Raw genomic sequence first — 14,181 nt, forward strand, 5'->3', positions numbered from 1 at the left:
GGCAGTTGAGCAGCGGTTGAATAGAGTATGTACCATTGTGTCTTAGGGCGAAGTAAATTTGACAGTCATCAGCATAGAAGTGGAAGGGCATGTTGTGTTTCCGGAAAATAGCACCAAGCGGCAGCAGGTATAAAGAGAATAGGAGGGGACCCAGGATGGACCCCTGCGGAACCCCCCATTTAAGCTCTGCCTCTGCAGAACTAAAATCCTTTATGGAGACACTAAAGGATCTGTCAGTGAGGTAAGATCTGAACCAATTGAGGGCTGATCCTGTGACGCCCACCCACTGCTCCAACCTAGCAATGAGGATCTCATGGTCGATGGTGTCAAAGGCGGCTGTGAGGTGGGGAGGGGGAGGGGGGGGGTCCAGAGGTACGCTGATAATGGTCCAAATAAGCGACTTCAGTGACAGAAAAATGAAGATTCAAAAGTTGTTGTCTGTCATACACCAGCAGAGAGTTGATGTCACAGATGTGAAATGCAAATAACAAAAATAATCCGAACATCATCAGCAGAGGTGGATTGCAAGCCATGTACACGGGCGCCATCTTACCGGACATGATCGGTAATATATAACATCTTATTGGAGCCGTTATATTCCATATATCAACTGGAGGACAGTCTGGATGACTCCCCATAAATATTTAATTATAAATAAGGTGAAGGAAGTTTCATTTAAAATTCTTCATAAAATTTACCCCGCTAAACATTATATGATAAAATTTAAAAGAGACATAAATATTGATTGTAGTTTTTGTGGTGACCTTCCAGAAACTGTGACACTTTTTTTTTGGCACTGCCCTTTCACACACAGGTTTTGGAAGGAGTTTAGCAGGTTTATATTTTAAGGAATTTTTCCTTACGTTGGGAAAATGTTTTAATTTGTTTTTCTAGATTCCCCAGAAAGGATGCTAAATGTTTTTTTTATAATAAACTTGCTAATTCTTTTGGCCAAATTTTTCATTCATAAATGTAAATTTACTAACAAAACGCCATGCTTTCTTCATTTTATTAAGGATGTGGAATTATATGTAAAGTTAATCACAGACTCTACCAACAAAAAGGCCCTTAGGACAATTTCTATATGTAAATCTTCGCAAATATTTGTTTAAAAAACACACCCTTGGTTGTTTGTTCATGTAAGTGTTGTGTTTGTCTGTATACTCCAGCCTTTTGTTTGTTGTATACTTGTCATTTGCTTTAATAAAGATTATTAAAAAAAAAAACAGGGCCGAGCGCAAATCGCAGCAGTGGCAGTCTTCTGGTGTCAGGTGTCACGCTGCATCCGGACTGGCTTCACTGGCAGCTGCCACGCTGCTGTGGCACCTGCCGCTAGTTTATGATTTACTGACACCTTTACTGGCAGCTGCCACGCTGCTGTGGCACCTGCCGCTAGTTTATGGCAGCTGCCAGGGAATTTAGTGACAGATGACACAGCTTCTCTACATTTATTTATTTTTCTACCTGCCCCAATTTTTTTATTATTATTATTTCTTTATTTTTATTTACTGACATCTGCCATGGAATTACTGCCAGCTGACAGAGATTTAGTGACAGATGACATGGTTTCTGTTTTAATGACAGATGACACAGCTTCTCTCGATTTATTTTTATTATCATTAATATTACATGCTGTGGCACCTGCCGCTAGTTAACTGGCATCTGCCATGCTGCTGTGGCAGCTGCCAGTAAACCAGCGGGAGCTGCCATGCCACAGCTGCCATGGCAGCTGTGGCATGGCAGATGCCAGTAAATTTACTGGCAAATACCAGCTTGAGTTGCACCTGTCACAATAGTAGGAGCCACTGAAGCAGACACTAGGTAGCCAGAGTGTGGCAGAGCTGCCAGGGCTGCTACCCGTTTTGGGGTTTTGCTGATGCAGGTTTTTGGAAAACGTGCTAGTTATATAGCCCGTTTGTAAATAATCATTTTTGAAATTAGGATGTTATTTGTTAATTAACCGTGTAAGACAACATAAGACAACACATCTTTATGTCAATTTATGTTTTAAACTTTTCTAGGGACGCGTGTGCACTGGAGAGCCCTAAGTCAGTGGGTCCATCTTCTCGCTTTTTTTGGGGGAATAAGTTCAGTTGTTTTTTGTTTTTTTTATATGAGTGTGTGTGTCAGGGCTTGGAGACTCCGTTCTCCTTTCCCAGCCTCTGACTATTTTGTGTCAGGCTAATTGCCCTGACAAAGTGGGGTAGAAGGGGGTGTAATGGGGCTTCTGGGCTTATCGAGTCACTGATCTCGATACAGTGGGGGCAGTCAGGTCACTCGTCCTGACAAAGTGGGGGCTTTCTTCAACCAGATCGATCCCAACTTGGTCCAGTGATCGGTTCGGCTCTTCCGCTGGCGTGCGATGTTCTCTCAACCACCAGATGAGGTCCGGTCCACCTCGGTTCAGCTCTGTAGGTGCCTGTCCACCTCGGCTCCTTCCTGTTCCTTATGATGACATTCAGCAGTACCCACTCTGCTATGTGGGACCTCCCAGGTTCTTCTCTGTCCTCTCTCTCCTTCTGTTTTGTCACCTGTGAATGAAAGCCTGGCACCAAAGTTCTCAATTCTTCAAAAGATGATTTGTACCTGTATTCCTCCATGTCTTCTCCCAGGGTCAGAGCAGTTGCTGGACCCGGAGACTGGTATCTATCTCTCACTCTCTCTCTCTCTCTCTCTCTCTCTCTCTCTCTCTCTATATATATATATATATATATATATATATATATATATATGCATATATATATATATATGTCTAATAAAAACCATCCTCAAAGTTACTGTGAGTGCAAATGTTAATGACCAAACACTAGGTTTAGTAGATTATAAATAGACGGGTGACAGATGTTTATTGTCTGCTTTATAAAGAGTAAAAATCTCTGGTATTCTTATCAACTTGCTGTATGAAATCTAAAATCCCTGTGATCTTCCTTCAGGAGGATTGTTACCATATTGTTTCAGCTTCAAGGTTTTTAGTTTTCGTCCGATGACTTTAAATCTGTTCAGTAACCTCCTAGAAGTGCTACGTGTGCAGCTCCTCTACCACCAACACAGAGTACAACCAGAGCAGCACTATGAGGTGCCAGGCACCACACGTCATGACCATTGTTGACACTTCCGGTAACGTGGACAAATACACTACTCACGATAAGGATTATTTGGCCTTGGTGTGAAATTTCAGGATGAACCTAAAATGCACTCTAACCTTTACATGTGAACTTAATGTGATCTTGTCTAAACCTTTGAATGCACATGTCCATCTGTTCAGTGTTTCAGTACTTTTTGTTGTTTTCTAACAGCAAAATTCACAACAGGTGTTTGATCCAAGAATCGACCAATAAATCTCCTGGTTGTTAGAATTGATATTTAAACAGTCCTCCTCATCATGCTGCATCAGTGTCTTCTGCATGCTAAACGATCTGCGAGGGTACATGGCCACACCACCAGGCACAGGTGTCATTGTCTTGCATGGGCCAGGGAGCATTTACACTGGACATGGGACCAGTGGGCCTCAGTGCTGTTCATGATGAAAGGAGATTCATACTGAGAAGAAATGATGGCCGCCAAGTATGTTGGAGATGTCAAAGAGAGCACGATGCATCAGCCACTCTCCTAGATCTATACAAAGAATAATCAGAGCTTTATCACATTCATGCACTGATGGGACAAACATGAGTGGTTCAGGGACACTTCAGCATGTGACTGCTGGTGGAATCAAACCCCCAACTCTTACATTGGAGGACGACTGCTCTAAACACTCAGTCACAGCCGCCTCAAATGTCATTTGGGATTTGTCATCAACAGCCACAAACTGGTGAGATGCCAGTAGATAGACTGGGATCTATTTAAGGGCCTTTACCGTTTACCTTGCATATGCTGCTTTTGTGTCGAAATGAAGTCCAAACCTGGTTGAAAATAACATTTCTAAATCTTTTCTTTTTTTACCCAGTAGTCATGAGTTTTGTGATTCTGCAGTCAAGTCTTGGTCCCTTGACTCTTTACAGTCATTAATTAAGAATCTGTTATTTATGACTTCTTTAAAGTGAACAAATCACTAGTTGTGAAATCGCGTTTATTCTAATTGACTTATTTTGTGAAACCATGTCTCCCTATAACGACCTGGAAGAAGTCATTCATGATTTTACTATAAAAACAAAGTTGACATTGATATATTTGTAATATAAAAATAACCTGTGTTTTTAGTCTGTTCCTTAAAACTAAATGCTCATACACATGAAAAACAAAGAGAAGTGCAACATATAGAGGGAATAAAAACATTCTAGATGACAGACATGGCAAAGAGCGATTTCAAAAACCCATATGGACATAAAACAGAAAGATCAGTGTCCTTTGCAGACGTGGGTTTGTGCTTCTTGCGGTGGTCATCCTCTAAAACGGTGGTGGAAGCCCCCAGGTGGGGGAGGCTGTCAAGCTGAAAGAGGCGCCATATTGGGCCTTGTTGGCCAGGTAGGACTCTGGAAGCAGCTGTAGTGAACTAAGCCTCAGGTCAAATCCTGACCTTGAGGGCCTTCCTGGGACAAGAACTGTATTTCATTGATTTGAGTCCAGAAACACAAAATCAAGTCCATCCAGAGACTTTCTAAGTGTACTGCACTGATCAATTGAAAGAACACTCTCTTTTTTATTATCATTACTATTTTACAAATGTCTTGATAATCAAAGTGTGTTTAGTTCAAACCATTTTAAATGTTGAAGTGAACTACTCATTTTAAATCAACTGTGAAACAGTATTAATGATTTTTAATCCTCATTCAAAGTAGAAATCAAGTTAAGGTCTGTTACAGAGTAATTATTCATTTTCTTGATCTTCTGTCTGAAATGAGCAAGTGTAAGTTGGTCAAAGGTCAAGTTTCGGTCAACTACATGTTTACTGGAAAGAAATGTCATGTTTAACTTTTTCAGACAGATATGAGAGAACTGACTCCACGAAGTCTCGGTTTCTTCAAAACATTCTTCTGTCTGTTCTTAAACAATCTAATCTTCACCTTGACTTTTAATAACCTCTTACATCACTAAGACCACACCTTGTTTGGTCGATCGGCCAATCAGGACTTCCCAAATGAACCGGAAACAGAACTCTTTAAATGTCGACACTTCCTAGTTCCAAGCAGTGCGGTGGGAGAGCAGTTCAGTTCGGAGAGCAGAACCGAACAGAAAAGTGCTGGAGAGAACAGGAGGTTCCAGACATGATCCGAAGTTCTTCCGAGTCTCGTGGGAATTATGAAATCTTCCACATCTGAGTGGAACTCTGACGGGCTCATAGCTCATGCGAGTCCAACCGAGAGGTGAGCGTGGTGTGAACGAAGCACCGTCACTACTCCGGACGTTTCCCAACCATCCTACGGAGACGCTGGAAATGGTAGCGTTAAATGGAACTCCGTACCAGCTGATTCATCTTCAGAGAGGTAACGAGTCGATTTCCTACCGAAGCGTACCGAGATGAAACTGGGTTCGAATGGAGAGTGCCGTTCTTATACCGACACATTTTCCCTCACACATCTTTTCTCTCCAGATAAACTTAATTTCCCATCTTTAAAACTCTTCTATCTTGCCAGTAAATCATCCAGATATTTTCAGAAATGTCTGTTGTAGAGCTTGAACCCAGATACCATGGCCGTATGGTCTCTGATTGTAAAGCTAATTAATTAAGCTGTTATTGTAATCAATTTTGCCAAATTAATGTAAATGTTTGATGTTAAACTTTGATTCTGTTAATAAATGACCGCATTCATTTTTGATGTGTCAAAGAAAATTAACGTCTCACGTCACATTTAATCATTCAATGCACGAAAGAACTCAGTCCAGAAAAATGAAAGAATCCGTTTAATTTATGGATAATATCTCACAGATATATGTTCCTTTACACAGCTGAAGAGACTACGTCTCTTGGTTGGCCTGGGAACGCCTTGGGGTCCTCCCAGAACAGCTAGACAAGGTAGCTGGAGAAGAAGACTGGGCCTCCCCTCCCCCCACGAGCTGACTTTGGAACAAGTGGAAAATGATGACGAAAAACTTTATAGTGCACATAAAAGTCTTTAAAGTTTTGAAATTACACAAATGAAAAAAAAAAGATAATTCGTATTTCATCATAAGTTTATTGAACTATTTGTTTTTTTCTTCCTTTTTAACATGATGGTGCATTTAGGCAAGAGGACAAAAATAAAAACCAGTGTTTACTTGCTCTGTACAATTCACTAGTGATACACACCAGTATAGCTTACAATAAACCAACATGAGTAGATTTACGCGACACAGAGACAAAATAGATTTGTTTTAAATGTGTTTTCAATATTTTAACCCATACCTGACCCAGATAGTCAATTGTTTTGTTGCTGGTTAAACATGAAAAACCACATCTGGGTACAACAGGATTTAAAAAAAAGATTAGATTATGACTTATTTTCATTTTGGTGCTGTGCAAATATGCTCCTTTGTCATACAAGTAAAACATGCTATACCAGTACAGTTACCAGTACATTTAACATAGTTGTACACACACTCCACACTCCACACTCCAGGTGGGCTCAGTATTAACAAAAACACCTGTAGTTTTCAGTGTTTTATCTGTAAAACTAGTACCAGTCGTATGGCTTCCTGTGTCTGTGTGTGTTTACCTGGAGCCGGTCGTTAGGCGAGACATTTTTTAAGTGATACACCTGCTTTGTTTCTGACACCAGAGAAAAGTTTTATTTTTGTGCCACAGCTGAGCGGCTGGACACTTCAAAGTGCAACTTACGGTCTTTTAGGAGGAACATATGAACAGTATCTTCAAAAAGGGGAAAAGAACGAACGTTTTTACAAACCGGATTCCAAAAAAGTTGGGACACTAAACAAATTGTGAATAAAAACTGAATGCAATGATGTGGAGGTGCCAACATCTAATATTTTATTCAGAATAGAACACAAATCACTGATCAAAAGTTTAAACTGAGAGAATGTATCATTTTAAGGGAAAAATCTGTTGTTTCCAAATTTCATGGCGTCAACAAATCCCAAAAAAGTTAGGACAAGTCCATTTTTACCACTGTGTGGCATCCCCCCTTCTTCTTACAACACTCAACAGACGTCTGGGGACAGAGGAGACCAGTTTCTCAAGTTTAGAAATAGGAATGCTCTCCCATTCATGTCTAACACAGGCCTCTAACTGTTCAATCGTCTTGGGCCTTCTTTGTTGCACCTTCCTCTTTATGATGCTCCAAATGTTCTCTATAGGTGAAAGATCTGGACTGCAGGCTGGCCATTTCAGTACCCGGATCCTTCTCCTACGTAGCCATGATGTTGTGATTGCTGCAGAATGTGGTCTGGCATTATCGTGTTGAAAAATGCAGGGTCTTCCCTGAAAGAGATGACGTCTAGATGGGAGCATATGTTGTTCTAGAACCTGAACATAGTTCTCTGCATTAATGGTGCCTTTCCAGACATGCAAGCTGCCCATGCCACAAGCGCTCATGCAACCCCATACCATCAGTGATGCAGGCTTCTGAACGGAGCGTTGATAACAACTTGGGCTATCCTTGTCCTCTCTGGTCCGGATGACATGGCGTCCCAGTGTTCCATAAAGAACTTCAAATCGTGACTCATCTGACCACAGAACAGTCTTCCATTTTGCCACTCTCCATTTTAAATGACCCCTGGCCCAGTGCAAACGTCTGAGCTTGTGGAGCTTGCTTAGAAATGGCTTCCTCTTTGCACTGTAGAGTTTCAGCTGGCAACGGCAGATGGCACGGTGGATTGTGTTCACTGACAATGCTTTCTGGAAGTATTCCTGAGCCCATTTTGTTATTTCCTTGACAGTGGCATTCCTGTTTGAGGTGCAGTGACGTTTAAGGGCCCGGAGATCACGAGCATCCAGTAGAGTTTTACGGGCTTGACCCTTACGCACAGCGATTGTTCCAGACTCTCTGAATCTTTTGATGATGTTATGCACGGTTGATGATGATAACTTAAAAGTCTTTGCTATTTTACGCTGGGTAACACCATTCTGGTATTGCTGCACTCTCTTTCTGTGCAACAATGGTGGAATTGGTGATCCTCTTACCATCTTGGCTTCTGAGAGACACTGACACTCTGAGAAGCTCTTTTTATACCAATCATGTTGTCAATTGACCTCATTAGTGTTAATTGGTCTTCCAGTTGTTCATTATATGCTCAATTTCCTTGTTCCAGCCACATACTGCTACTTGTCCCAACTTTTTTGGGATTTGTTGACACTGTGAAATTTTGAATTAACATATTTTTCCTTTAAAATGTTACATTTACACAGATTAAACTTTTGATCTGTCATCTATGTTATATTACGAATAAAATATTGACATTTGCCATCTCCACATCATTGCATTCAGTTTTTATTCACAATTTGTTTAGTGTCCAACTTTTTTGGAATCCGGTTTGTACATTATTACGGTAGATTCAATTCAAGCTCATCACTTTTTTTTTTTTTTTTTTTGCTGGGGTTGTAAAGCTGCCTGCACTCGGAGTTACAAACAGTTTTCGGTACAGACAGATAAAAACGCAACACTAAAACGTGGATCCGGCCAAAACAGAACAAAACAAAAAGTAGAACAAACTGGGAAGTGTAAAGTGTCCTGCTTGGGATGTTCTTTACATTTACTCTTTTCAAACCAGCTCAGAGAGGAGCTGAGGAAGACTGCAGGAAGAGAAGGGAAAGACAGTAAGAAGGAGGAGAAGGGTTGTTTGCTCCTTCTCCAGACAGTGAAGCAGTGGAGGCTCCTGAAGTTTCAACTCCTGTCCTCTCTCTCTCTCTCCTCTGTGAGGTGAGTCTATAAATAAAAGCTGGTGAGACAGAGGACACAGGAGCATATGGAGAAGAGATAGAGTAGAAGACATGAAAACTGCTTTTCTAGGTTGATCAACTTGAGTGTCAACTTTCTGACATCGCCGATTCCAAACAGGAAAACATCACGTCTGATCTGCCAGTTTTATGTTTCCACCGAGCTCACAACCAGAGCAAACACGTGACTGATGTCGACAAGCACACGATGATGGCTGATGTTTCACGGTGATATGTTTAGGATTTTTTCACAGTTCGTTCAGGTTCCGATGGACCTGACGTCAGCAACTCCAATCAACCCCATAGTAGTGTTTGATACTGTCAAAGTTTTTGTATCTAACAGATCTCCAGATCCAGAGTTTAAAAAATCAGTTTCTGGAATCCACAGATCTCTTCAGTCCAGTCCAAAGAGAGCGGAGCTGCTCAGACTCTGATTCAGGAAGTGTTTTGCTCGTATTAGGAAAGTCACAGTGGTTGATAACTTAATCCCACCCTAAAGGAGGATATGATTGTTTTAATCTTCCAGGTTGTGATAAGAACAAAGAAGCCATTGTTCTCTCCAAAAACTCCATCTTTCAGGACTAACGTCACCAATCCAGGTGTCTTTAGCTCTCCAACAGGAACCGTGGATGTGTGTCTTTACTGGGTCACCTCAGCTCTTGGTGGGCGGAGAAGGGTTAGTGTGGGCGCGAATGGGCCATCATCTTGAGCCGCGATTGGTCAATGACATCTAAGAGGTTCTTGGCATCAACAGCAAGAGCATGAGCTGCTGTCAGCATCTGCTTCTTGTAGTCCTGCTGCAGACTGAGAGCACAGGTTTATGAGCACTTATCACTCAAACTTTGGTTAGAAATGTTCTGGCTCCTAAAAAAATTTAACTTGTTTGTGACTTTTATCTACAAGCAGACAAAAAATATAAATAAAGTTAAAATTAAACATGTTTTTCCAAGGCTTAAACTTGTTTGACTGCTTGCTTGCCCATGTTGTGATGTTGTCACCCACCTGGTCATCACATATTGTTGGGCTAACTTCATCTTCCCGATCAGCTCCGCCAAGTCAGAGTTCAATAATTTTTGTGCCATCTCAATCTATAAATGGTAGCAAATTGAAACAAATCCACACAATGGGAAAGAAGAAGTATAAATGGATTCAACAGTCAGGTGTGTTTCTATTCTACCTCTCTGTGTGTGCTGGAAGGGAGCTGAGGTAGAGTCTCATCTACTGTGGCCAATAACGTCCTTAGTGCCAGACCAACATCCTGAAACAAACAATTCAGGACACAAGTAAAATATTTGGATAGCATTTACGTTTTTCAGAACAAATTGGCGATATTACTTTTTTTTTTTTTTTTTTTTGATAAGAACAAAAGAAAGCTACAAACTCAGAATGGCTGCATCACATTTGGCTGTCAAAATAAAAGTCCTGCTTGTATCTGTGGTACGTCCTGCTAAAATCAGAAGTTCAGGTTGTGCATTGTGGAAAGTATGAATTTAAAACAAAAACTAAACACCCTGAAATAATGAGTAAAAATAAAATATAAATGAGAGCAGCGTCTCAGTTTTTCTATCAGGCTGAGATGGGAAACAGAGAATCTTCCGTCATTAATCTACCTCTTGAAGCTGAAGAGCCTAAATAGCCAGATCTGAACTGCAAATGATTCCTCAAGAAGTATCTACTCTATGAACAAGTACACAGTTTTGTTTAACTGGTCAAGTAGAAATCAAAGATGGAACTGTCCCAACAGAGCTACCTTCATCTTCTTACTCTGAGAACATTTTCAAATGGACAGCAGTGAAACTAGAATCTGAAAATAAAAAATAAAAAAGTGAGCGTGCATGCGTTACCTTGACCATGGGTACGTACTCCTCTGGAGGCGCTGGCTGAATCTTACTTGACATCTCAATCACAGCCTTCACCAGTCCCGTCACATTCTCATAAACTTTGTCGTTTGAGCGGTCCAGATTGGCCGTGGGAGGCGGGCTGATCTCCTGAGGCTGCAGCTGGACAACGGGAGAGCAAAAAGGAGACGATCTGAATGAACAAATAACATGGAGAACGGCACACCAGCTGTGAAGCGCCTGACTTTATACTACTCTGATGATAAAAACTCAGTCTGTCCTAAATTTCTCAATACTGGATTAACGGTTTCACAAAGTATGAATAAAACAAACCAACAAAGTCCATGCTCAATAATCCAGGTAAACTATCCAACAATTTTCAGTCAGGTCATCTGGACATTTTTTTTTAATAGCAGCAGGCTACCGTCAGAGCTACTGGAAACAGTTTTCTATTCTCGCCACCAGATGGCAGTGTCACATGGTGCATTGACATGGCAAAGAGGGATATTTCAGATCTTTACAAAATCAATTTGTGGGGAAAGAATAACGCTCAGCCTGATCTCTTTGAACAGTATCAACATTTGGAGAAATAAGAGTTTAAATCTGCTAAAACTAACAACTTGTCTGAGCAGGGCCAAGATCACATGGACTGCTGCCATAATACCGTAGTCCCTCGCTACTTCACATTTCATTTATCACAGGCTCGCTCTATCGCGGTTTTTCAAAATAAGATTGGACATGACACACAATTGGCTGAATGATGGATGAGCTGCACGATCAGCATGGGATTTTTATTTAAAATAACTTGTTTTAAATTATTTAGCACCTGCTGCACCTTTGTGCAGCCCATACTGCAGGATAAACTTCCTGCTGCAGTTGATCTCCGTGCAGTGTGGAAGTGGGCGTGGCCAAGAGTGCTTGCAGGTGGCTGAGAGCAGCAGAGGCAGAGAGCTGAAATCATGACATGCTGTGCTCTTTTAGAGCGTTTAGTTTAGAAACATTGTTTAGATATATATATATATATATATATATATGGTACGGATCCCCAGCGATAAACGAGGGACTACTGTATAACTAAGCTCTGAAACATTATAGCAGTTCATGCAAACTCTATTTTATAAACTTCTACATCGTTACTGACTTTTCAGAGATAATTCCATGCAAACAAATGTGAAATAATGGAAATGTAAAGGTTAATGAAACAATTAGCCTGAAGGGCTTTAAGAAACAGACTGGAGCTGCTGTTTTTGGCCCTGCTCTGATTACCCATAAGCTTGTCAGAATTTAACTTTTTTCTCCAAACTGAGGTAATTAGCTAAGAAAGATTTTCATTCCAATCAAAAACCTGTGTAACGAGAGCTTAAGTATAGATCAGTATGTTAATTTGAATGGAAAAGACAATTAAAATCATCAACTTAACAGGATCACGAGGAAGACTGGAGCGTTAAGAACTACCACTACAGATTACTGCGATTAGTTGAATCAATGATTTGATGAAGCGAGTGACGAGATGCACAGTAAACACACACAGACAGTGTGCTGCTTACCCGCCAGGGCTAGGGGTCAACAGTAAGGTGGGATGCAGGAGGAGGAAGAGGAGGAAGAGACGGAAAAAAAAAGGGAAAAATATTAACAGTGTCAGCATTAAAACCATGCAATTTGTGTTTGTTAAATGCTTTTTTCTTGCATGTGTGCATGCTGCTGTCAGGAGCTCATACAAGAGTGACAGTAAATTAGTTTTAGGATGAAGATTCTGGTTTGTGTACATATTTCACGTGCGGCTGTACCTTGACTCCATCGTTGTAACTGTCTCCGGTGTGCAGACAAGCCAGACCTCCTACTTGGCTCTGGGCTCCGGGCCGAGGAGGTTTTTTTGGAGGGGCTGCATGTTCTGCACAAAACAAAACAAGAAAACTGTTCAGAAATGTAGGGGCAAATTACAATTTCTCATGCAAGCAAAACAAAGAAAACGTTAATCATCGTCCAACCCGACCTAAGCTTAGTAAAAGTTAACTTGTTCACTTGTTTTTCAAAAGTTGCAGAGTTTCCCATCAGACCTGTCAAATTAAAGTGCCGTACATTGTGCCATACGAACACGTAATCTGTTATGTTCCAAACCGAAAGACAGAGAAATGAACTTTAGCCATGGGCTTGACTCCACCCTACGTGGGTCGACTCCGCATGGCGTTTGAATCTTTCCACTGGGTAATCTCACTCATTACTGGGCCAAGGATTCAAGTAAACTGAGTGGAACTGAAGATTTGACCATCAGCAGACCGCAGGCCAATGAATGGCCTGAGAAAAACGTAAAACGAGAGTGTCTCTTTCACATGAATCAAATTCAATATTTTTAAAACCTTCCAACTGCAGCATTTATTTAGTTATTTACTTAAATAAAATACATTAAAAGGGCAACAAGTAAATCAACACCGTAGTACTGTGAGGACATGCAGACGTTTCTGTGCTTGTTAGCTGACATCAGAGGGAGTTAGACCAAATGGTCTCAATTAACAGGCTCAGACCAGCGGAGGAAACGTGGTCTCAACTCTGCCACAGCATTTAGAAAAACCATGACAAAGAATGGTGAGTGCTGTGACTTTATTTCACCTACAGTATTTGTCCACTGCTGTTTGTGCTTGCTTTAGATAGAAACTAATGCCACAGAAGTTTTGAAGATCCCATCCACAATGAGGCAGAACTCAAGTTATATCAAAAACCACTTGGCTCGTGTAGATCCAAGTAGAGTCTTGATAAGTCATAGTGAGCCTGAATAATGAAAAAATGGCTAAAGATAGAAAGATGTAGTACTGCACAAAAGTCTCGAGTGATGCCTTATTTTATTATAATATACAGACCAGTTTTGCTTCTTTGTCGGAGGAACCCAAATATCAGTTACAGAGAAACGGGTGAAGAGCCTTGGGAAGGTCTTTGACCACACATTACGAGATGTTACCTCAATCAGAGCGGCAAATCAAGAACTGGAGGGATAGCTGGCAGTTTTAGACACGTCAGGCCTGCCAGGGAAATTTAAAGCCTGGATTTACCAACATTGTTTCCTCTCTAGGATACTGTGGCCATTGTTGGACTAGAAAGTTCTGCTCTCTACTGTGAGAGGGTTTGAGAGGAGAGTGAGTCAACATCTCTGGGTGGCTGGGATTGCCCAAGAGTCTCAGCAGTATCACCCTGTATGGCAACACAAATAAGCTGATGCTACTCATCATAAGCATCACTGAAGAATTCAAGGTTAGCTGAGCGAGGGAGGTGCTACACCATAAGGAATCCAGCGACCCAAGAGTTTCCTGAGCTGCAAATGAGTTGAGGACTTGGACAAAATAAAACGCTCAAGAGGCAGTGATCCTGGCAGAGTCAAAGCTGCACCATATAGTGGGAACAGTGGCAAGAGGTCGGGCAGGATTGGGAAGCATTCCATCAATTGACTTCACCAATTTAAAAGATAAAGAAAGGTGGGATCTGGTCCAAAAGGAGGTTAGAGCTAAGTCAAGGAGGAACGGGCAAGCCAAATGGTGTGACTGA

At 41.2% G+C, this 14,181-nt stretch overlaps 1 protein-coding gene across 1 annotated transcript in view; it reads right to left on the bottom strand.

The window, feature by feature from the left end:
- Positions 1-9,336: 9,336 nt before the first annotated feature.
- LOC119409504 (focal adhesion kinase 1) overlaps positions 9,337-14,181 on the bottom strand; it is a gene marked incomplete in the record, with an annotated part of 45,932 nt that continues 41,087 nt past the window's right edge. The window contains 6 exon segments of the mRNA XM_037676394.1: positions 9,337-9,613; positions 9,812-9,897; positions 9,987-10,067; positions 10,654-10,809; positions 12,195-12,203; positions 12,435-12,538. Of these exon segments, the coding sequence (XP_037532322.1) occupies positions 9,487-9,613; positions 9,812-9,897; positions 9,987-10,067; positions 10,654-10,809; positions 12,195-12,203; positions 12,435-12,538 (563 nt within the window).

This window comes from Nematolebias whitei, chromosome 5 (assembly GCF_014905685.2).
Source record: "Nematolebias whitei isolate Nwh7 chromosome 5, NemWhi1, whole genome shotgun sequence".
NCBI classification, from domain to species: domain Eukaryota; kingdom Metazoa; phylum Chordata; class Actinopteri; order Cyprinodontiformes; family Rivulidae; genus Nematolebias; species Nematolebias whitei.